Genomic DNA, 23,114 nt, shown 5'->3' on the forward strand with positions numbered 1-23,114 from the left:
GAGAGAATAACTCAAATAAGAGCAGGAATTACATAAGTAGACCTACATTAGGATTCACCTCATGGTTTGACTTTATAACTGGTCTGTTTGTAATGTGTGTGGCTCTGGTAGCATGAATGAAGAAAATAATGCAGTGTGAGAACAACTACTGCAGACATTCGGTCTTTTTTAGTAACGTCCATGCACAAAAAAACTAAACATCTTTAATGGATGTCTTTTTCTTCCTGTTTCTTCATGTATTTTTGTGTAGAGTTTTGTCTCCTCCCTCATCTCTTCTTAAACTGTGAAACTCAGGAAGTGTCTGATGTCGTGCACACAGCACTGTTAAAACAGTCTATTAATGTGTCAGTATGGGGTCCAGTGCACTGCCTCTCATACTCTGTGAGTATTTCATTATATTCTACACTATCTTCTGTTTTGTTGTTCTGTTTTTAATACAGTATTCAGCTGAAGATAAATGATGTGCTGTGTGTAGGAGGGTTTCAGTGTTTATTGTATTGTTTATTGATTCAATGTGATGATATGTTATGTGTGATTCAGATACAGAGTTTCAGAGAACATCTGTTTATCTGTGCTGTTTGTGAAAGATGGAGGCCCTGTGGACTTGCGCTTTTGCTAGTTCTTCTTATTTTAGGTAGTTCAATTAAATCAGACGTATTTGTGTTAATATAGGTTTGGTGTTGTCTGATATTGTATCTTTAAATAGACTCTCCATTAGAGACTTAGAGAGTTTGAGGACACTGACCAAACATGCAAGCTTTTCTATAATAATAATAATAATAATAATAATAACATAAATGCATGCTTAAATCACACTTAACAATGTCTAGATGTCATTGCATAAATTACAATATATAGCAAGCACCGTCTCCCGAGAAATTATGCTCAAGCTTTTCTCTGAACTAAATTCTGTTTTAAGTTCTTCTTTTTAAAAATTAGTTTAACAAGTTTGTCTCAGTGTCATTTTTAGCGGATGTGTTTTGCAGAAAAAGGCACAGCTGTAGTTCATCACATGAACATATGAAGATGTTCCACTAATGTTTGACAATCAGAAAGTGTCTTTGCTTTTCATTTTCAACATCATATTTGTTTTATAAATGAATTTTGCTAAATGCGTTGAGTGTAAACTGTGCTAGTGTTACATTTCTTAAATGCCACTTGTTTTAACTTGGTTCCATTTACATTGCAAACATCAAAAGCACTGAGGTCATTCACAGCTAGTTTTCTTTTTGGTTCACTTTAAAGTCCTAATAAAAATCAAAATTGACTTAATTTTTACTTAGCACACATTGCATTGAGGTGAACAATTAAAAAGTTAATCCACAAAAAAAAAAAAAAAGTCTTGGTAATCTGAACATTTTCTTCTGCTCTGTAATGACATTCCTTCTCTGATGACGTCAGTTCGACAGATTGTGCAGAACATCCTTTACAGTCTTCCAATCGTTAGAGACAGAGCGGAGGAGCACTAAAATAAAACCAGCCCTATATTCAATATTCTGTTTCAGCTGTAAATACGTCACTATTCTGAAATAAAGTCGGCAGCAACTTCTGGTTCATGCAGACTTTAACTAAAGTAGGTTTTGTTCATTTAAAATACTTTCTGAAAACACTCTAAGTGTTCAAATTGTTTTGGCCACTATAAAGTCACAATTAAGTCGACTTGTCAGCGTCAAACAGGAAGTGAGGGTGTGTGTTTCTCAAACACTTTGACCTAGTGTGGTTTGGACTTCTATAGTTTGTTTTGTTCCAGTAAAGAATATGTGGTGTGAAACATTAACCACATTAACTTTAATATTTACTTGTAATGTGTTTGCATGTGTCTTTTATACATAAAGTGTACGTTACATTTACTTTAGACATTTCAGTGTGTGATTTGATTGTTGAATGAATGAAAATGTTTCATATCTGTGTTTCTTCTGCTTGTAGTGTTGACATCCTTCATCCAGTCTGGATTCACTCGAGGTACTGTGCATTTGATTTTCTTTAATGAACAAATGTGAATTGTGTTGTAGTACTTTATTTGTCTACATCAGAATACATTTGTCTCTTTGATGTGTTTTATCCATATTTTGCTGTCATACATCTTCACACAGAATCATCTGTCTGTGTAGTTCATCATTATGTTAAAACACTGTTATTGCTGCAGTTCATGTTATTTATTCAATTAATCAGTCATGCCCAGGTAAAAATAAGGTATACGTGAATGCATTAAAAATACTTAAAGGGACCATTGGATGCCCATTTTCCACATTTACGTTTACATTTATTCATTTAGCAGAAGTTGGGAATACGTCAAGCAATTTGTCCTAAAGAGGCAAAACGACTTAGGAAGTGCTCATAATACCATAAAACAGGCATTGTTCAGATAAGTACAAGCTAGAAAAGAGTAGAATAAAGAGCTTTTTTTTTTTTTTTTTTTTTTTTTTTTTTTTTTTTTTTAAATAGTCAAATAGTTTCGAAAGAGATGAGTTTTCAGCAGTCGCTTGAAAGTTGTTAGGGAGTTAGCATTCCAGATAGCGGTGGAAAGATCATTCCACCAGCCAGGAACGGTGTAAGAGAATGTTCTGGAAAGTGATTTTGTGCCTCTTTGTAATGGTACAATGAGGCATCACTCACTGGTGGATCTGGAGGTAGGCGGGCGCAGAGCCTGTGGCTGTTCTATAAGCAAGCATCAGTGACTTGAATTTGATGCAAGCCGCAACCGGGAGCCAGTGCAGGGTGATAAAGAGAGGTGTGACATGGGCCCTTTTGGGCTCGTTGAAGACCAGTCGTGCTGCTGCATTCTGAGTCATTTGTAAAGGTTTGATTGTGCATGAAGGAAGACCGGCTAGAAGAGCACTGCAGTAGTCCAGCCTAGAGATGACCAGGGCCTGGACAAGAAGTTGTGTGACCTGCTCTGTTAGAAAGGGCCTGATCTTTCTGATGTTGTGTAATGCAAACCTGCAAGATCGAGCAGTTTTAGCTGTATGGTTTTGAAAGTCAGCTGGTCATCAAAGATTACGCCAAGATTTCTGGCAGAACTTGATGGGGTAATTGTTGATGAACCTAAATGGATGGTGAAATCATGCTGTAGAGTCGGAGTGGCAGGGAAAACAAGGAGCTCAGTCTTTGCCAGGTTGAGCTGTAGGTGATGTTCTTTCATCCACGCTGAGATGTCCACCAGGCAGCCTGAGATCCGTGTGGCTACTGTTGGATCATCTGGTTGAAATGAAAGATAGAGCTGTGTATCATCAGCATAGCAGTGGTAAGAGAAGCCATGTGCATGTATGATGGGCCCCAATGATCTAGTGTATATGGAGAAGAGGAGGGGTCCAAGAACTGATCCCTGAGGAACCCCAGTGACCAGATGATGTGCTTTGGATACCTCCCCTCCCCAGGCCACCCTGAAAGACCTACCTGTGAGATAGGATTCAAACCAGCGAAGTGGAGTCCCTGTGATGCCCAGCAATGACAGGGTGGACAGGAGGATCTGATGATTCACAGTGTCAAAGGTACTGATGATCTGGAATCAGCTTTTGCAATCCGCAAGGCTTCAGTGACTGACAGTAGTGCAGTTTCAGTTGAGTGGCCACTCCTGAACCCTGACTGGTTAGCATCCAATGTACTGTTCTGTGAGAGAAATAGTGATACCTGGTTACAAATGACTCGTTCAAGTGTTTTTGCAATGAATGGAAGGAGAGAGATCGGCCTATAGTTATCTATAAGTGAAGTGTTTAATGTATGTTTTTTGAGCAGTGGGGTTACCCGAGCCTGCTTAAATGCAGTGGGGAAAGTGCCTGTGAGGAGAGATGTGTTCATGATGTGTGTGAGTGCTGGTAAGAGTGTAGAAGAGATTGCTTGGAGAAGGTGAGATGGGATAGGATCTATCTAGGATGGCTGGAAAGGAGAAGTTTGGATACCTCTGCCTCAGAGAGGGGACAGAATGTGGAAGTTGTCGGTATTAGTTCCTGTACGTGTGGAGCTGAGAACTGGCTGCTGATAGTTGTAGTTTTGTCAGTAAAGAATGTGGCGAAATCATCGGCTGTTTTAGAACTGGTGGGAGGTGGTGTGGAAGGGCAGAGGAGCAAATGTTTTGAAGAGGTTACGTGTATCTGGAGCATTGTTGATGTGGAAGTATGAGGATTTGGCAGTATGGACTTGAGCAGAGAAGGATGAAAGCAAAGACTGATACATACTCAAGTCAAATGGATCTTTAGATTTGCGCCATTTTCTCTCTGCTGCCGTGAGTTTTGACCGATGTTTGTGGAGAACATCGGATAGCCAGGGGTTAGGAGGGGTGGACCGTGCTGGCCTGGAAAAGAGAGAACATATATCGTCTAGGCAAGAAGTTAAAGTAGAGCATAAGGTGTCAGTAGCTGCATTAACCTCAGAGATGAGAAAAGGGTTGTAGAGGGAAGAGAGGAGGAGACTACAGAGGAAAGATGGTATACTGGTAGCAAGATGTAGGTTACATGTAGAAAAGAAGAAGAACTATGTTCAGTATTACATCCAACAACACAACACCTCAATTGCTCAATCAGAGATATTCTTGTCTAACTTACATTCCTGCTCCACAATTGAAACAATGGAGGTCAGATTGTTACAGCTGATAAATTAAATGGATTTTATTTAAAATATTAATGAAATAATTGTAAGTGCTTTTTCCCAACTGTGCTACTTAAGTACGCTTGATATAAATACACTAATTACACTGTAAGAAATATAAAAAGTTGAGAAAACATAAAAAAAACGGTGACAGTTAACAAATGTTAAAAGATGCGCTCTTTACATCACAATACAACAAATAGCTAACAATAATGACAAAACAACAACAAAAAAGTTTAGATGAAGTCTAAAAAAAAAAAAAAAAAAAAAAAAAAAAATAATAATAATAGTCAAAAAGACAGAAGCCCTGGTGCACAGGGAAAAAAAAATAGAAGAGAAGAACAAAAATGGACAGAGGTAATGTACTGTAATGATTGATTATCACATAACAAAAAAAAAAAAAAAAAAAGAAAAAAAAAAGCCTAGTTTAAAAGTTTAAAATAACGAAATTATAATTATAATTTGGATTTCCAGAGATCTGAGATTTTTTGTGTCATATGATAACATGTTTTAATTATATTTTTACGTTATAAATGTGTAGTATTTGGGTATTTATTGTATTTTTAATTTGAATTGGCTAATTTAGTAATGTTCGTATATAACTGGGCTTAATAAAAATAGCAACATTTTACCTAAAATTCACTTTAAAGAAGTATGTTTCTCAGTTTTAATCGTGGTGATAACGTTAGAAAAGGCTGTAGTTTAGTAGGACATTGCTGCCATCTACTGGAAATTGAAGATTAAACAGTAATTTTACTGTATGCTAGTGAAGTGTTCAAACAAAACTGTATTAGTTTTGTGCAGGAATATTTTTATTCTTGCAGTTTGTGTTTAATTTATAATGTAACTTAGGCAGCACCTGTATTTTTACAGTTTCACTGGAAACTATTTAAAAAAGAATTAATTTTCCATAACTAACATTAACAAAAAATAATTAATGCTGTTACAAATGTATTGTTCATTATTAGTTCAAGTTAGTTAATACATTCACTAATGTTAAAAAAATATACATTTTTGTAAGTGTTGCTGTTTCACTGTCATCAGCTTTTTTAATAATAAAATGTAGCCTTACACCCAATAGTCAAATATACTCCTCCATTTCTCTCTTCAGATGCACTTTTGAAATATGTAGCTGTGCAGTTTCTCTGTAAATGTTTGAACACAGTGATTATTGGTGGAATGTGATGTGAGGCAAGGGGTGGCAGGTAAAATCTTGCCTAAGGCAGCAAATTGCCAGCCCCGGTGCAAGTTTTTTGTTGTTGTTGTTTTAGTATTTGAGACTCAGTAGGTTTCATAAACTGGAAAATATTCAGTTGCATTTTTTAGACTGTAGCACTAATAATTAAATTGAAATCAAATTCTATTCAGATAAAGACTATAAAGAGACACTGTTTAGTTTGTTTGTACATTACATATCATATCTGTGCTGCATTGTTGTATCTGTGTGGTAACAGTGTAATTATACTTTCAATCTATGGGTATTTACATTTACATGAATTACATTTACAGTCATTTTAATCACATGTATTATTTCTAACATTAAATTAATTCATTTATTAATGATGGAAAACAACAGCTTCATGAGTAGGTGTGATTTTTATGTATTTAGATTGTGTACCAAAATTCACTATTTAACAATAAGTATATTTCAACATAAAGTATAGACTGTGTATATATAAAGTGTATTTTACTGCACTTATTTCACCTGTAGGTGCAGTAAAAGTTCAGTCAGACAAATATGAACAAATTCATTTAAGTAAAATATATTAATAAAAAATTCAATTTAGTTTTTATTAAATGCATTTTTACATTTAAATGTAAATACATTTAAAAATATGTATGTAAATATGTATGTATAATATAATCAAATAAAATAAGTAAAATATTTATTTATTCACTAATTTTATAATGTTGCTTTAGTATTTTTTTTTTCTAATGTATTCTGTTTTTTCCTTACTTAATTTTTATTAAAGCTATTTATTTATTCACTTAATATATTCACTTCATTATTTATTATAAATTTTCAAATGTTTTTTTTATTTTCATTAAGTTTTTTATTACATTCTTTATTTTTTATTTTGTAATTTATTTATTAACTGTATTAAGTAAAATGTATTAATTAAAATAAAAACAAATAAGAAATAACTAAGTAAAATAAATTAAGTTAATACTTTTTTAAAAAAAATATGAAATTAAGTATAATAAATAATGAAGTGAACATTTTAATTAAATACATAAATAAATTTAAGAAAACTTAAGTAATGAAAAAAACTGAATAAACTGTAGTTATTTTCTCTTCTAAATATAAAATTTCTTATTACTTAATGTTTATTAAATCTATTTATTTATTCACTTAATATGTTTGCTTCATTATTTATTATACTTAATTTCATTAAGTATTTTATTAAATGTATTTATTTACTTCATTTTATAATTTATTTAACTGTATTATTAAAATACATGAATAAAAATGTAAATAAATAAATACATTAAAAATAGCTAAGTAAAATAAATTATAAAATGATTATAAATGAAGTAAATACATAAACCTAATTAAATTAAGTGTACTAAATAATGAAGTGAATATATTAAATGCATAAATAGATGTAATACAATTTAAGTAATGAAAAAAAAAGAATAAAAATAAGTAAATAAATGCATTTAAGTAAAATGTATTAATAAAAATTAAAATTAAGTTATTAAATATTTTTATTCGTATTTGTTCATATTTTATTACTTTTTTATTATTAATTTTTTTTTTTTTTCCATTACCTAATTTTTATTAAATCTATTTATTTCTTCACTTAATATGTGTGTTTCATATGACTTTCTTATTATGTGTTTATTATTTAGCATTATTACATGCTTTATAAGTATTTATAAACAGCCAATATGCTAATAAACATCTAATTAATAGTGAGAATTGGTCCTTCAAATAAAGTTTTACTATTTTATTTTATTTTATTTTATTTACTATTTTTATTAAGTTTTATATATATTTAAAGTGTTTTTTTTTTTTTTTTTTTAACAGAGAAAGTATGTTAAAAGCACATTTCTGTTCAAATTCATGGTGTCTCAAAATAGTGCAGTTGAGTACATGTAGATGTTCTTGAGATTATCTTAAGAAGTACTAAAGAATAAGTATATTAAGTACAAAGTTAGAGTGTGGAAATGCAGCACTTTAAGTACATTATGGAAGCGCACTAAGTGTACTGAAGTAAAGTGTATTTTACTGCACTTTTTTCACCTAGATGCAGTAAAAGTTTAGTCAGACATTGATTTCAAAAATGAACAAATACATTTAGCAAATGCAAGTAAAATATATTAATAAAAAATTTAAAAAATTAAGTTCTTATTAAATGCATTTATTCATAAATTGTATAATGTTTATTTAGTTATTTGTTTTCTATTAAATTTATTCTATTTTCTAATTACTTTTTTATTAAATCTAAGTGTAATAAATAATGAAGTGAATATATTAAATTAATAAATATATTTAATAAAAAATAATTAATGAAAAAAACATAAAAATAAATGAACAAATGCATTTAAGAAAAATATATTAATAAAAAAAAATATATTTTTTTTAATTAAATGCATTTATTCACTAATTTTATAACGTTGCTTTATAAACGTTGTTTTATAAAATTCTTTATAAAGAATTTTTTTATAAATTTTTAATAAAATTCATTTTATTAAATCTATTTATTTATTAACTTAATATGTTCGCTACATTTTTATTATACTTAATTTCATTAAGTTGTTATTTCATGTCTTTATTTACTTCATTTTATAATTTATTTATTAACTGTATTAAGTAAAATGTATTAATAAAATTAAAATAAATGCATATAAAAAATAACCAAGTAAAATTAATTATAAAATGAAGTAAATAGATTTAATAAAGACTTTTAAGTATTAAAGAAATTAAGTATTATGAATAATGAAGTGAACATTTTAAATAAATAAATTTAATACAAAAATTAAGTAATGAAAATGAAAAAAAAAATAAACAAGAAAAGTGAACATGCATTTTGTTCTTTTAAATTCTGTTAAATATTTATTCTATTTTCTCATATTTTTTTTTTTTATTTTATTTATTTATTTATTCACGTAATATGTTCGCTTTATTATTTATTATGCTTAATTTCATGAAGTTTTTATAAAATTTATTTATTTACTTAATTTTAGAATTTATTTGTTAACTGTATTAAGTAAATTATATTAATAACATTTCAAAAAAATACATTTCAAAAATAACAAAGTAAAATAAATTATAAATTAAAGTAATACATTTAATAAAAACCCAATGAAATGAAGTATAATAAATAATGAATTGAATATATTAAATGCATAAATAGATTTAATAATATTTATGTAATGAAAAAGAATAAAAAGAAGTGAATAAATGCATTTAAGTAAAATATATTAATACAAGCTTTAATTGTGTTTTTATTAAATGCATTTATTCACTAATATTATAATGTTACTTTAGTTATATTTTTTTCTATTGCATTTATTCTATTTATTTTTTTCATTATTTATTTTTATAAAATCTATTTATTCACTTGATTTATGTTCTTTTCATTATTTATTATACTTAGTATCATTAAGTTTGCGCTAAATGTATTTACTTCATTTTATAGTTTATTTGTTAACTGTATCAAGTAAAATATTAAGAAAACTTAATTTTTATTAAAAGTATTTATTTATTCACTTAATATGTTCGCTTCATTATTTATTATACTTAATTTTATTATGTTTTTATTAAATGTATTTATTTACTTCATTTGATAATTTATTTGCTAACTGTAATAAAATATATTAATACAATTTAAAATAAATACATTTAAAAAAAAAAAATAGTAAAATAAGTGAGAAAAATAAATTATACATTGAAGTAAATACATTTAATAAAAAACTAATGAAATAATGAAGTGAATATATTAAATGCAAATGTTTTTTATTAAATGCATTTATTCACTAATTGTGTAATGTTACTTATTTAGTTGTTTATTTTCTATTACATTTATTCTATTTATTTGTTTCATTAATTTTTATTAAATCTATTTATTTATTCAGAATAGTCACTTCATATGGCTTTTTTATTATGTGTTTATTATTTATCATTATTATGTGCCATGATTATGAGATTATCATAATTATGAGAAAGTTTCTCATTATTATGAGATAAGTCATTGTTATGAGAAACTTTCTCATTAAGACGAGATACTAAGTTATAATTATGAGAAAGTTTCTCGTTATTAAGAATTTATTTTTTCAGAATCTTATTACTTTTAAACTCATTATTGGAACAGTTGTAGGAGGCTGATAACAGCTAGTTAAGTTAGATTATTATGACTTACCGATATTTTACTATTATTACCTAGATGAGCTCTTTAAAGAAATACTTTATCAAAACCTCTTCTCTGAAAACAGTCTCAATTATTACCTCAACAGCACTGTTAAAGAAATGCTTTTGAAATCTGAATTTCTCAACAAAACAAATAAATGAATAACATTATTTTATTACAACTTTTATCATAACGTAGCAAATTTTACTCAGAACTGTATCATTATCAACTACATTAAATCAGACATTCAGTTCAGACTCTGTTTTCTTCTGTTCACAGGTTTATACAAACCTACACTGACTGTGACACCAGACAGTCCTGTATTCACTGGAGAGACAGTCAATCTGAAGTGTGTGGCTGAGTATTACAGTTACTGGACATATGAGTGGTATAAAGAAGGCCAATACCTTCAAGTGTCACAGTGGACTGATCATTACACTGTAAATGGAAACACTCTCACTATCAGAGGAGCTACTGAGTCTGATGCGGGTCAGTACACGTGTAGAAGATATAGAGGATCATACTCACCAGAATCAAACTCTGTTTCTCTCAGTGTAAAGGGTGAGTTGAATATCATCATCTTTCTAAACTCTCTCTACTACATGAGAATGAGATTCAACTGTGACACTGAATCTATAAACTCCTGAAGTTCCTCAACATAATATATAAAACACTGTTAAATTAAAGAGAACAAAAACACATTGACTGTAAGTCTGATGATTGTTTCAGATGATCTGATGTTGAATCACATTAAACCTGTAGAGAATCATCATCTCTCCTCTTTAACATCAGTGATACACAAAGAGTGTGAGAGTGTCATAATGTAGAAACTCACTCAGTGATACTCGAGGATCATCACAGATCAGTGTGGATTGTAACGGTTTGGCAGAAGAAATCAATGAGAGAAAAGTCAGACAGGTCAGTTAAGAAATGCCCAGAAAGTCTTTGATGGTCCTCGAGTGAATAAGTTTCTTAGTGAAGCTGAATTAATGTGACTGCAGGATCCATGAGTGTCTGCTGTTCTGTAACGTGACTGTTTCAGTAAAACACAACATGGATCCAAGTGAAGTTCAAACTTTATTTAAACAAGACAACAAAAGTAAATCCAGCAATGAACAAAATAAACCAGATACAGGAACTGAAACAAATTCACACGATATATTAATAGAAGAGCAGATGATAAAGAAGAGAAACACTGGAGATCATATAGACAAGAACAGAGAGGTGTAGACAATGAGTAGCCATGGTAACAGAGGAGGGTTACTATGGAAACAAACAAGGTAGGCAAGGCAACAAGGGAAACAGGAAGTAAACACAGGAAGTGAACAAAGAAACAATGGTAACAGTAAAAACACTTCAGCATAAAAGTCCTTAAACAGAAAACAGGAAACACAAGACCATAATCATGACAGTATCATGAACAGTGTGTATCTTTTATAAATTAACCAAATGTTTAAATACATTTAATTTATCATCAAAAATGGTGCATAAAACATAATGAACACAGAAGATCACACATTTGAGCTTCCATGTTTATTAACTTATTATGAATGAATTACATAAAATATATTATTTAATAACATACAATGATATGCATGTAGTCAGAATGAAAGCATTTGTTTTTAATATAAAACTGTAGAATCATGAGAATTTGAATATTTCTATTATCTATAATTGTCCTCTGAGGGAGAAAAACCAAACCAAAGCCTATTTAAGTCCATTCCTGATGTAACACCAAATTTAGCTTTTAATGAGCATTTTTTTTTTAACTCCCAGCAGGCACCAGACTTTAATATAACTGGTTGACGTTGGACCAGTTGTCAGACAGACGTTGCATTTTGGTTGAGAATAAAAATCGGGTGACGTCAGTATTTGACATCAATTTGACGTTGACTTAACGTTGGATTTTGGTTCCACAACCTAAGAACAACAAAATATCAACATCAGCTGATTTCAGTATTGATCATCAAATCAGTGTTGACATTAGATCAGGGATAAGTAACGTCAGTCCTGAAGTGCCGATGACCTGCAGAGTTTAGTTCCAACTCTAATCAAACACACCTGAACAAACTAATGAAGGTGTTCAGGATCACTAGGGCTACAGGCAGGTGAGGGTTGTTTTCAGGGTTGGAGTTAAACTCTGCAGGATATCGACACTCCAGGACCGACATTGTCAATCCCTGCATTAGATGATGATGAATTGACATTGAATTTTGGTCACCCGACGTCACAACTGAAACTGAACCAAATATCAATGTCTTATGTTGTTGTGTTCCCAATGGGCTGTTTATCATATGCCTTAGATGTGATAATTAAAAATTAAACTTACCATTTTAATTATATTTTTGTTTTGTTTAAAGTATCATGAGAGTCATATTGTGAGATCAGTCACACTATAAAGTCACAATTAAGTTGGTGTTGTCAGTATTAAACAGGAAGTGAGGCTGTGTTTGTGAATGTGGTTTGGACTTCTATAGTTTGTTTAGTTTAGTTTAGTATATTACAACATAAAACAACATCCTTATTACCTTGCAAAAATCATCTCATTCTAAGGGGTTGTTCCTTTAAATGTAAATGAGCTCTGCTCTCCCCGCCCCTCTCTTCTCTCTGTGGAAAGACAATCTTGTTTAATTTAGCCGCATTTAGCCGCGTTTAGCAGCTAAACTTCCTAACTACCATGTCATACGGAAAGGCGATCGCAAAGTTTCATTAAAAAAAACGCTTATACTCACTTCTGCTGTAAGTGAAGCTGGATCATGAATGATTCGCGCGAACATAGACGGATATATGTAGATCAGGAGGTGCATTCCCTTCACAAACAAACGGAATTCACTGCATCTTCAGTTATTAATCAGATGTCGGGAGTAAATGAGTCAAAACCACTATGTTCATTATTACATCCAACAACACAACACCTCAATCACTCAATCTGAGATATTCTTGTCTAACTCACAAAAAAAAGTCATACAGAAACGAGGAAAGTTACTGGACTGTGACAGCTGGTCTAAGGTGAGAGCTCATGTCAATCAACTATCGTGGGAGCGACCTCTGTCTGTGTGACGGTATATTATTTTTACAGATTAATTAAAAACCACTGCATGGATTTTTGTTATTATAGGGTAGATTGTACATACACTGCCAACACACATTAATGTTCAAACAACATGAAAAAGTGAAGTTTGCATCCGATGACCCTTTTGATGAGCTCTGCTCGCCCATATATATATGTAAAGATAAATAGCAAAAAAGCCACCAAAACTGCACATCTGTAGAGTAACAAACATTTATGATTATAGAATTATTAGTAGTAATTATATTATAGAAGTAGTAGTAGTAATAATAATCATCATAATAATAAATAAATGGGGAGACAGCAAAGATCCTGAGTGTACATCCTAAATCTGGGGATCTCAAAGTGGAGAACTAGAAGTCTGTGATCCATAGTCAAAATTTGATTACCACCAAGGAGGAAAAAACTAAATAAAAAAAAAAAATAAATAAATAAATATTACATTATTCATATGACCATTTTTTTTGTTTTTTGATAAATTATTGTTAATGTAAATTATTTTTTTATGATTAATACACTTAAAATATCTAGAGAGAAAAAATATTCGAAATAAATAAATATATACATTTAAAAGTCAACGTAAGTTCCACCATCTAAGAGTATTAAGGATATGCTGAAACACTGCTTGTCCCCTGTAAGGGGTCCCTGGCCCCAAAAAGTTTCAGAACCCCTGCCCTAAACTAATGGTGCGTATAAGGGTTAAGATCTTACACCAACTAAACTTGATGATTATTGGTGTTAGTTGTAGGAGGCTGATAACAGACAGTTAGAAGTCAGACATACGTTTTCCGTTTTCTCTGAAGACTATTATTACCTCATGAGCTCTTTAAAGAAATACTTTATCAAAACCTCTGACTGAAAAGAGTCTCAATTCATTACCAGCCAGAACAGACACTGTTCAATAATGTTTCAATAACTTTATAATTTCAAAACAAAACAAATAAATCAATAAAATTATTTTATTACAACTTTTGTCATAACGTAGCAAATTTCACTCAGAACTGTATCATTATCAACTACATTAAATCAGACATTCAGTTCAGACTCTGTTTTCTTCTGTTCACAGGTTTATACAAACCTACACTGACTGTGACACCAGACAGTCCTGTATTCACTGGAGAGACAGTCAATCTGAAGTGTGGATTTGAGTATTACAGTGGCTGGAGATATGAGTGGTTTAAAGAAGGCAAATACCTTCAAGTGTCACAGAGGACTGATCATTACACTGTAAATGGAAACACTCTCACTATCAGAGGAGCTACTGAGTCTGATGTGGGTCAGTACACGTGTAAAGGAACAATATAGAGGATCATCTCACCAGAATCAAACTCTGTTTCTCTCAGTGTAAAGGGTGAGTTGAATATCATCATCTTTCTAAACTCTCTCTACTACATGAGAATGAGATTCAACTGTGACACTGAATCTATAAACTCCTGAAGTTCCTCAACATAACATATAAAACACTGTTAAATTAAAGAGAACAAAAACACATTGACTGTAAGTCTGATGATTGTTTCAGATGATCTGATGTTGAATCACATTAAACCTGTAGAGAATCATCATCTCTCCTCTTTAACATCAGTGATACACAAAGAGTGTGAGAGTGTCATAATGTAGAAACTCACTCAGTGATACTCGAGGATCATCACAGATCAGTGTGGATTGTAACGGTTTGGCAGAAGAAATCAATGAGAGAAAAGTCAGACAGGTCAGTTAAGAAATGCCCAGAAAGTCTTTGATGGTCCTCGAGTGAATAAGTTTCTTAGTGAAGCTGAATTAATGTGACTGCAGGATCCATGAGTGTCTGCTGTTCTGTAACGTGAAGGAACTGAAACAAATGCACACGATACATTAATAGAAGAGCAGATGATAAAGAAGAGAAACACTGGAGATCATATAGACAAGAACAGAGAGGTGTAGACAATGAGTAGCCATGGTAACAGAGGAGGGTTACTATAGAAAAACAAACAGGTAGGCAAGGCAACAAGGGAAACAGGAACTAAACACAGGAAGTGAACAAAGAAACAATGGTAACAGTAAAAACACTTCAGCATAAAAGTCCTTAAACAGAAAACAGGAAACACAAGACCATAATCATGACAGTATCATGGACAGTGTGTATTTCTCAAAGTGGAGAACTAGAGGTCTGTAATCCATATAATCTGATTACCACCAAGGAGGAAAAAACTAAATAAAAAAATAAAAAAAATAAAATAAAATAAATATTACATTATTCATTTGACCATTTTTTGTTTGTTTGTTTGTTTTTGATAAATTGTTGTTAATGTAAATTTTTTTATGATTAATACACTTAAAATGTCTAGAGAGACAAAAAATATATTCTAAAAAATAAATTAATTAATTAATTAAAAAAAAAAAAAAAAATCAACAGAAGTTCCACCATCTAAGAGTATTAAGGATATGCTGAAACGCTGCTTCTCCCCTGTATGGGGTCCCTGGCCCCAAGAAGTTTCAGAACCCCTGCCCTAAACTAATGGTGCATAAAAGGGTTGAGATCTTGCACCAACTAAACTTAACGTTGTACATCGGTGTTGATGTATAGGAGGCTGATAACAGACAGTTAGAAGTTAGACATAAGTTTTCCGTTTCTGTGAAGAGTATTATTACCTCATCTTTAAATGAAATGCTTTATTGAAACCTCTGACTGAAAACAGTCTCATTTACCAGACAGAACATAAACTGTTCAATAATGGTTTAAATAACTTGAACTGACAAAACAAATAAATTAATAAAAAATTTTTATTACAACTTTTATCATAATGTAGCAAATTTTACTGTATCATTATCAACTACATTAAATCAGACTCTGTTTTCTTCTGTTCACAGATTTACCCAAACCTACACTGACTGTGACACCAGACAGTCCTGTATTCACTGGAGACACAGTCAAACTGACGTGTGGGACTGAGTATTACAGTTACTGGACATATCGATGGTTTAAAGCAGGCACATATATTCATGTGTCATATATGACTGATCATTACACTGTAAATGGAAACACTCTCACTATCAGAGGAGCTACTAAGTCTAATGCGGGTCAGTACACGTGTAGAAGATATTATGGAGAATTATACTCACCAGAATCAAACTCTGTTTCTCTCAGTGTAAAGGGTGAGTTGAACATCATCATCTTCCTAAACTCTCTCTACTACATGAGAATTAAATTAAAGAGAACAAAAACACATTGACTGTAAGTCTGATGATTGTTTCAGATGATCTAATGTTGAATCACATTAAACCTGTAGAGAATCATCATCTCTCCTCTTTAACATCAGTGATACACAAAGAGTGTGAGAGTGTCATAATGTAGAAACTCACTCAGTGATACTCGAGGATCATCACAGATCAGTGTGGATTGTAACGGTTTGGCAGAAGAAATCAATGAGAGAAAAGTCAGACAGGTCAGTTAAGAAATGCCCAGAAAGTCTTTGATGGTCCTCGAGTGAATAAGTTTCTTAGTGAAGCTGAATTAATGTGACTGCAGGATCCATGAGTGTCTGCTGTTCTGTAACTTGAAGAAACTGAAACAAATGCACACGATACATTAATAGAAGAGCAGATGATAAAGAAGAGAAACACTGGAGATCATATAGACAAGACGGTTACTTGACTGTAACCGTGTTCCCTGAGAAAGCGGAACGAGATGCTGCGCTGCTCAGCGCATTGGGAACGTCTTTAGTCGTGACCAGCTGTGAATATTGTGTATAAAAACGTCGAAGACAGACCGGAAGGGATATATATAGCCTCGGCAGATGACGTCATAGGACGCACCTGTGCACGGGGCTATAAATAGATGACCCACAGGTGCATCATCAGGATATTTTGTCTGAAGAGCAGTCCCGGGACATCTTCAGCACGGCAAAATAGCGCAGCATCTCGTTCCGCTTTCTCAGGGAACACGGTTACAGTCAAGTAACCGGGATCGTTCCCTTTCGAAAGCTTCAGTCGATGCTGCGCTGCTCAGCGCATTGGGAACGAGAATACCCACGCCGCCGTGCTTGAGCATGTCTGGACCCCCACGGCTGTGCAGGTGTGTTTCACAAGAACGCAAGAAGGCCTAGACATTAACTTGATGTCGACTCAAGGACATGAGAGCCCGGAGTGGCATGAACATCCAAACTATAAAATCTTATGAATGTGTGCGGAGAGGACCAACCTGCCGCATCACAAACCTGTTGTAGGGGGGCGCCTCTCGCCAAAGCACTAGAAGAGGCGACTCCCCTGGTGGAGTGAGCTCTAAGACCTATAGGCGGAGCTTGACTGCGCGCCTCATAGGCAAGAGCAATAGCATCCCTGACCCAATGAGACATAGTCTGCTTGGTGGCAGCTGCTCCCCTGTTATGAACACCATAACAAACAAAGAGTTGCTCTGACTTACGCCACTGGCTAGTGCGGTGGACGTAGGCCTGAAGAACACGGACTGGACACAGTCTATGAGATTTCTCCTGCTCCGGCGTTATGAACGGTGGAGGACAGAAGGCTTCTAGAATGACCGGATGTGCAGCCGAGAATGGAACTTTGGGCAGGTAATCAGGGTGAGGATGCAGAATCACTTTAACCATCCCTGGGGCAAAGTCTAAGCAGGAAGGAGAGATAGACAGGGCCTGCATATCCCCAATTCTCTTCAAGGAAGTTATTGCCATGAGAAAAACCATTTTTAGAGTCAGAAGTTTATCAGATGCTGATTCTAAAGGTTCAAAGGGGGTTCCAACCAGACCCTCAAGAACTATAGCTAAGTCCCATGAAGGGATCTTGGTTTTCACTGGAGGCCTCAGTCTCCTAGCCCCACGAAGGAAGCGAGAGAGCAGAGGGTGACTCCCGAGTGGTGCCCCATCAATCAGGGCATGGCAAGCCGAAAGAGCGGCCACATAGCCCCTAAGAGTAGCAGGACACGTGCCTGTTGACAATTTCTCCTGCATGAAGTCCAGTACTGAAGCAATCTGGCAGTTAACCGGATCTACATTATGTTTAACACACCACCTTTCAAAAACACCCCATTTAGCGGCATAATTCTTCCTAGTGGAGGGAGCCCTAGCACTTAGGATGGTCTCAATAACAGCAGGCGAAAGCCCAGTGTCTCTCAGTTGGTTCCCCTCAGGGGCCAAACGTGAAGATTCCACAGATCGGGCCTGGGATGGAATATCGTTCCCTCCGCCTGAGACAGAAGGTCCCTCCTCTCCGGAATCGCCCACGGCGAGCCGTCGAGGAGAGATATTATCTCCGAGAACCATACTCTGTTCGGCCAACGCGGCGCTATCAGCAAGAGGCAAGACCCTTGTTGGCGAACCCTGGCTAGAACTCCCGGGAGCAGAGAGACTGGGGGAAACGCATACAGGCGCATATTGGGCCATGAGTGCGCCATCGCATCCAGACCCAACGGAGCTGGGTGACTCAGAGAGAAGTAGAGGGGACATTGCGCAGTCTGCTGGGAGGCGAAGAGGTCCACCTCCGCTTCGTAAAATCTGGTCCAGATCTGTTTCACTACCTCCGGGTGGAGTTTCCATTCCCCCGTCGGTAGTGTCTGTCTGGACAGTAAATCTGCTCCCACATTCCACTGCCCTGGAATGTATACTGCCCTGAGTGACAGGAACTTGTCCTGGGCCCAGAGAAAAATCTGCCTCGCTATTCTGTTCAGGTTGCGTGAGCGCAGACCTCCCTGGTGATTTAAATAAGAGACTGCCGCTGTATTGTCCACCCGCACCAAGACATGACAGCCTCTCAATTGGTGGAGAAAATATTTCAGAGCCAGAAATACAGCCATCAGCTCGAGGCAATTGATGTGCCAATCGAGCTGATGGCCCTCCCATTTCCCTTGAGCTGGACGGCCTTCCAAGACCGCTCCCCAGCCTACCAGGGAGGCGTCTGTCGTTAGCAGTCTGCGACGACACGGCGCCCCTAGAGTGGGACCCAAGGTGAGGAACCGGGGTCTGAGCCACGGAGATAGTGTACGAAGCCCGCGGCGCGTCACTTTTATTTGCCTTCGAGGATTGGCTCTTGGATGAAACCCTCTGGCTTTTAGCCACAACTGAAACGGTCTCATGTGCAACAGCCCCAGAGGGATCACCGTGGATGCTGATGCCATAAGACCTAGCATCTTCTGGTACTGATGAACAGAGTGCTCTTGGCCTAGCCTGACCTTGCTCATGGTCTGCCGAATGGTTTCGATCCGAGCGGGAGACAGTCGTGCCCGCATCGTGATCGAATCCCAAACGATCCCGAGATAAGTCGTTCTCTGGGCAGGAGAAAGAACACTCTTGCTGGTGTTGAGTCTCAGCCCTAGAGAAACCACATGAGCTAACACGATGTCTCTGTGTTGGAGCGCTATCTCTCGCGATTGTGCCAGTATCAGCCAATCGTCGATATAGTTCAAAACGCGAATGCCCTGGAGTCGTAACGGAGCCAGTGCTGCATCCATGCATTTTGTAAATGTGCGGGGTGACAAGGCTAGGCCGAATGGAAGAACCCGAAATTGGTACGCTTCGCCCCGAAAGCGAACCTCAGGAATTTCCTGTGTTGTGGCAATATTTCTATGTGGAAATATGCATCCTTTAGATCGATCGTGACGAACCAATCGTGATGTTGAATCTGCGTCACGACCGTCTTGACAGTTAACATCTTGAACTTGAGCGCTTTGACTGAATGGTTTAAGCCTCGAAGGTCTAAGATTGGACGCAGCCCCCATCCTTTTTGGGAACCAGGAAGTATCTGCTGTAATAGCCCGACTCTCTCTCTGGAAGAGGAACATGTTCTATGGCCTCTTTGCTCAGAAGAGTTTGTAGCTCTTGTGACAGTACGTGCATCAGCTCCGGTTTCACGGAAGTGAAAACCACGCCGTTGAAATGCGGAGGACGACGGAAAAATTGGATTCTGTATCCTTTCTGTACTGTGCTTAATACCCACGCAGAGATGCCTGGCAGAAGTTTCCACGCTGCCAGACTCTCCGAGAGTGGTATTAATTTATACTTCCTTTTGAGGGGATGTTAGATGTTCCGCGTCCCGAACGACCGTCGGAAACAACGGTACATCTAACACTCCGCTGGAAACCGCTGCCCCCCGAGGCACGAGAGGTGGCGGGGATGGAGAGGTTTTGTGAGGGTATCGGGAAGGGGCGAAGAGATCTTGAACGCGCCCCATCCCGCGGGGACTACCCCCACCAGATCGGGCGCCAGACCATCAGGACTTCCGCTTTCTGTTAATAATAGTCCTGAGGTCTGGCTTGGGAGGTTGCTGAGCGCGGCGAGCCTGTCCCCAGTCTCTACGAGGGGAGCACGCTCAGCCACGCTCTGCTTTTTAACCTCCCTGGCTTTTGAAGGACCGGGGCGGGGCTGGGTGGCAGACGGCCCCTCCCCTTGAGTGCGGCGAGGAAGAAACTGGACGAACGCTTCCTCGTGTTTCTTCACCTCTTTGAATCTGGTGACTACGGTGCTCACCGAGTCACCAAACAAACCAGAGGGAGAAACAGGGGAATCTAACAGAAACACACGATCCTTCTCTTTAATGCCTGTTAGATTCAGCCACAGATGCCTCTCCGTGCTGACCAAAGCGCTCATAGAACGACCGATGGCACGGGCCGTTTGCTTGGTCGCACGAAGAGACAGATCTGTGGCTCGACGAAGCTCAGAAAATGCTTCCTCGTCGATGGTACTGCCCGCACTCAAATCCTTCAACAGGTCAGCCTGGTATGCCTGTAACACAGCCATAGTGTGCAGCGCAGCACCAGCCTGACCTGCAGCTTGATAAGCTTTACCCACTAAAGACGATGTCACACGACACGGTTTAGTGGGGAGGGTAGGTTTCTTTATCGAAGATGCGGATTCGGGCGAGAGATAGCTCGCGAGCGTCTCTTCAACCCGAGGCATCTCCGTATACCCCCGCGACTTTGCACCCACGATAGTCGAAAAAGTCGACGTCGAAGGCACAAAGATGCGAGAAGTATATGGTTTACTCCATGACTTAGACAGCTCATCATGGAGGTCCTCGAAAAAGGGGAGAAACTGATGTTGTTGTTTCTCCCCCCTGCCACCGGACAGAAACCTATCCTCTAGCTTACTATGTTTGGGGGTCTCTTGTTCGCGTGGCCAGTCAAGCTGTAACCTGGCAACCGCGCGAGTAACCACCTCTAGCAATTCCTCAACAGATTTCTTCCCAAGGGAGGAATGCTCAGAGGCTGGCTGCTCGTGCTCCGAAGAGCCAAGAGATATGTCATCCCCCTCGTGAACCGAAGAAGCACCGGAGCGCGCTTCGTGTTCACGAGAAGAGATGTTAGGATCTGATGACGCGACAAGCGAACAGGACGGACCCGTCTCTTGCTCGTCATTCAGATCCATACGAGAGCCCCACGATGGTAATGCGGGTGCGGACTGGAAATAGTTCAGACGGGAGCGAAGCATCTTAACTGTGAGCTGGTCACAATGCTCGCACCCGCCTTTCTCTATAGCCAGAACCGCGTGCTCTTCCCCCAAACAAACAAAACAGTAATCGTGTGTATCCAGCTCAGACATGGGACGTGAGCATGGAGGAACACAACGCTTACTGATTTGTTGACTCATTCTTTTTACTTTTAAACTCCAAAAGAAAGAAAGAGAAAATTTTCTGCACACTGCCTGTAACAAACTAACTCCTAACAAAGAGAGTAGAGAGAGAGAGTTCAACGCACACATGCACAGAATGGTCTGAAGACAAAAGACCTGATGATGCACCTGTGGGTCATCTATTTATAGCCCCGTGCACAGGTGCGTCCTATGACGTCATCTGCCGAGGCTATATATATCCCTTCCGGTCTGTCTTCGACGTTTTTATACACAATATTCACAGCTGGTCACGACTAAAGACGTTCCCAATGCGCTGAGCAGCGCAGCATCGACTGAAGCTTTCGAAAGGGAACACTTCAGCATAAAAGTCCTTAAACAGAAAACAGGAAACACAAGACCATAATCATGACAGTATCATGAACAGTGTGTATCTTTTATAAATTAACCAAATGTTTAAATAGATTTAATTTGCACCAAAATGGTGCATAAAACATGACATAACTTATTATGAATGAATTGCATAAAATATATTATTTAATAACATACAATGATATGCATGTAGTCAGAATCATGAATATTTCTATATTTCTATTCGTTATAATTGTCATCTGAGGGACAAAAACCAAACCAAAGCTTATTGAAGACCATTCTTGATGTAACACCAAATGTTGCCTTTTACTGAGCTTGCTGTTTTTTTTTTAATTCCCAGCAGGCACCAGACTTTAATATAACTGGTTGACCTTGGACCAGTTGTCAGACAGACGTTGTATTTTGGTTGAGAATAAAAATCGGGTGACGTCAGTATTTGACATCAATTTGACGTTGATTTAACGTTGGATTTTGGTTAAACAACCTAAGAACAACAAAATATCAACATCAGCTGATTTCAGTATTGATCATCAAATCAGTGTTGACATTAGATCAGGGATAAGTAATGTCAGTCCTGAAGTGCCGATGACCTGCAGAGTTTAGTTCCAACTCTAATCAAACACACCTGAACAAACTAATCAAGGTGTTCAGGATCACTAGGGCTACAGGCAGGTGAGGGTTGTTTTTGCTAAACTCTGCAGGATATCAGCACTCCAGGACTGACGTTGCCTATCCCTGCATTAGATGATGTTGGATTAACATCAAAGTTTTGTCACCCAACGTCGCAATCATGAAAAGCAAAAAAAGTTTTGGCAATCTTTAATCCAAACCTATACATTTTCTTCTTCTCTGTAATGTCATTCCTTCTCTGATGACGTCAGTTTGACAGATTGTGCTGAACATCCTTTACAGTCTTCAAACTGTTCTGTTGTCATGAGTGAGAGACAGAGAGGAGGAGCAGTAAAATAAAACCAGCCCTATATTCAATATTCTGTGTCAGTTGTAAATACGTCACTATTCTGAAATAAAGTCGGTAGCAACTTCTGGTTCATGCAGACTTTAACTAAACTAGGGTTTGTTCATTTAAAATATTTTCTGAAAACACTCTAAGTGTTCAAATTGTTTTGGCCACTATAAAGTCACAATTAAGTTGGTGTTGTCAGTGTCAAACAGGAAGTGAGGCTG

General features: G+C 36.3%; 1 protein-coding gene across 1 annotated transcript in view; it reads left to right on the forward strand.

Moving 5' to 3' along the window:
- Positions 1–258: 258 nt before the first annotated feature.
- The window catches only part of LOC127161436 (carcinoembryonic antigen-related cell adhesion molecule 5-like), a gene marked incomplete at its 3' end in the record, with an annotated part of 31,825 nt that continues 8,969 nt past the window's right edge, over positions 259–23,114 (forward strand). Inside the window, exons 1-3 of the mRNA XM_051104208.1 lie at positions 259–381; positions 1,927–1,962; positions 10,218–10,499. Of these exons, the coding sequence (XP_050960165.1) occupies positions 351–381; positions 1,927–1,962; positions 10,218–10,499 (349 nt within the window). The remainder of the gene's footprint in view (positions 382–1,926; positions 1,963–10,217; positions 10,500–23,114) is intronic.

The sequence above is a fragment of the Labeo rohita genome, unplaced genomic scaffold (genome assembly GCF_022985175.1).
Source record: "Labeo rohita strain BAU-BD-2019 unplaced genomic scaffold, IGBB_LRoh.1.0 scaffold_650, whole genome shotgun sequence".
NCBI lineage: Eukaryota > Metazoa > Chordata > Actinopteri > Cypriniformes > Cyprinidae > Labeo > Labeo rohita.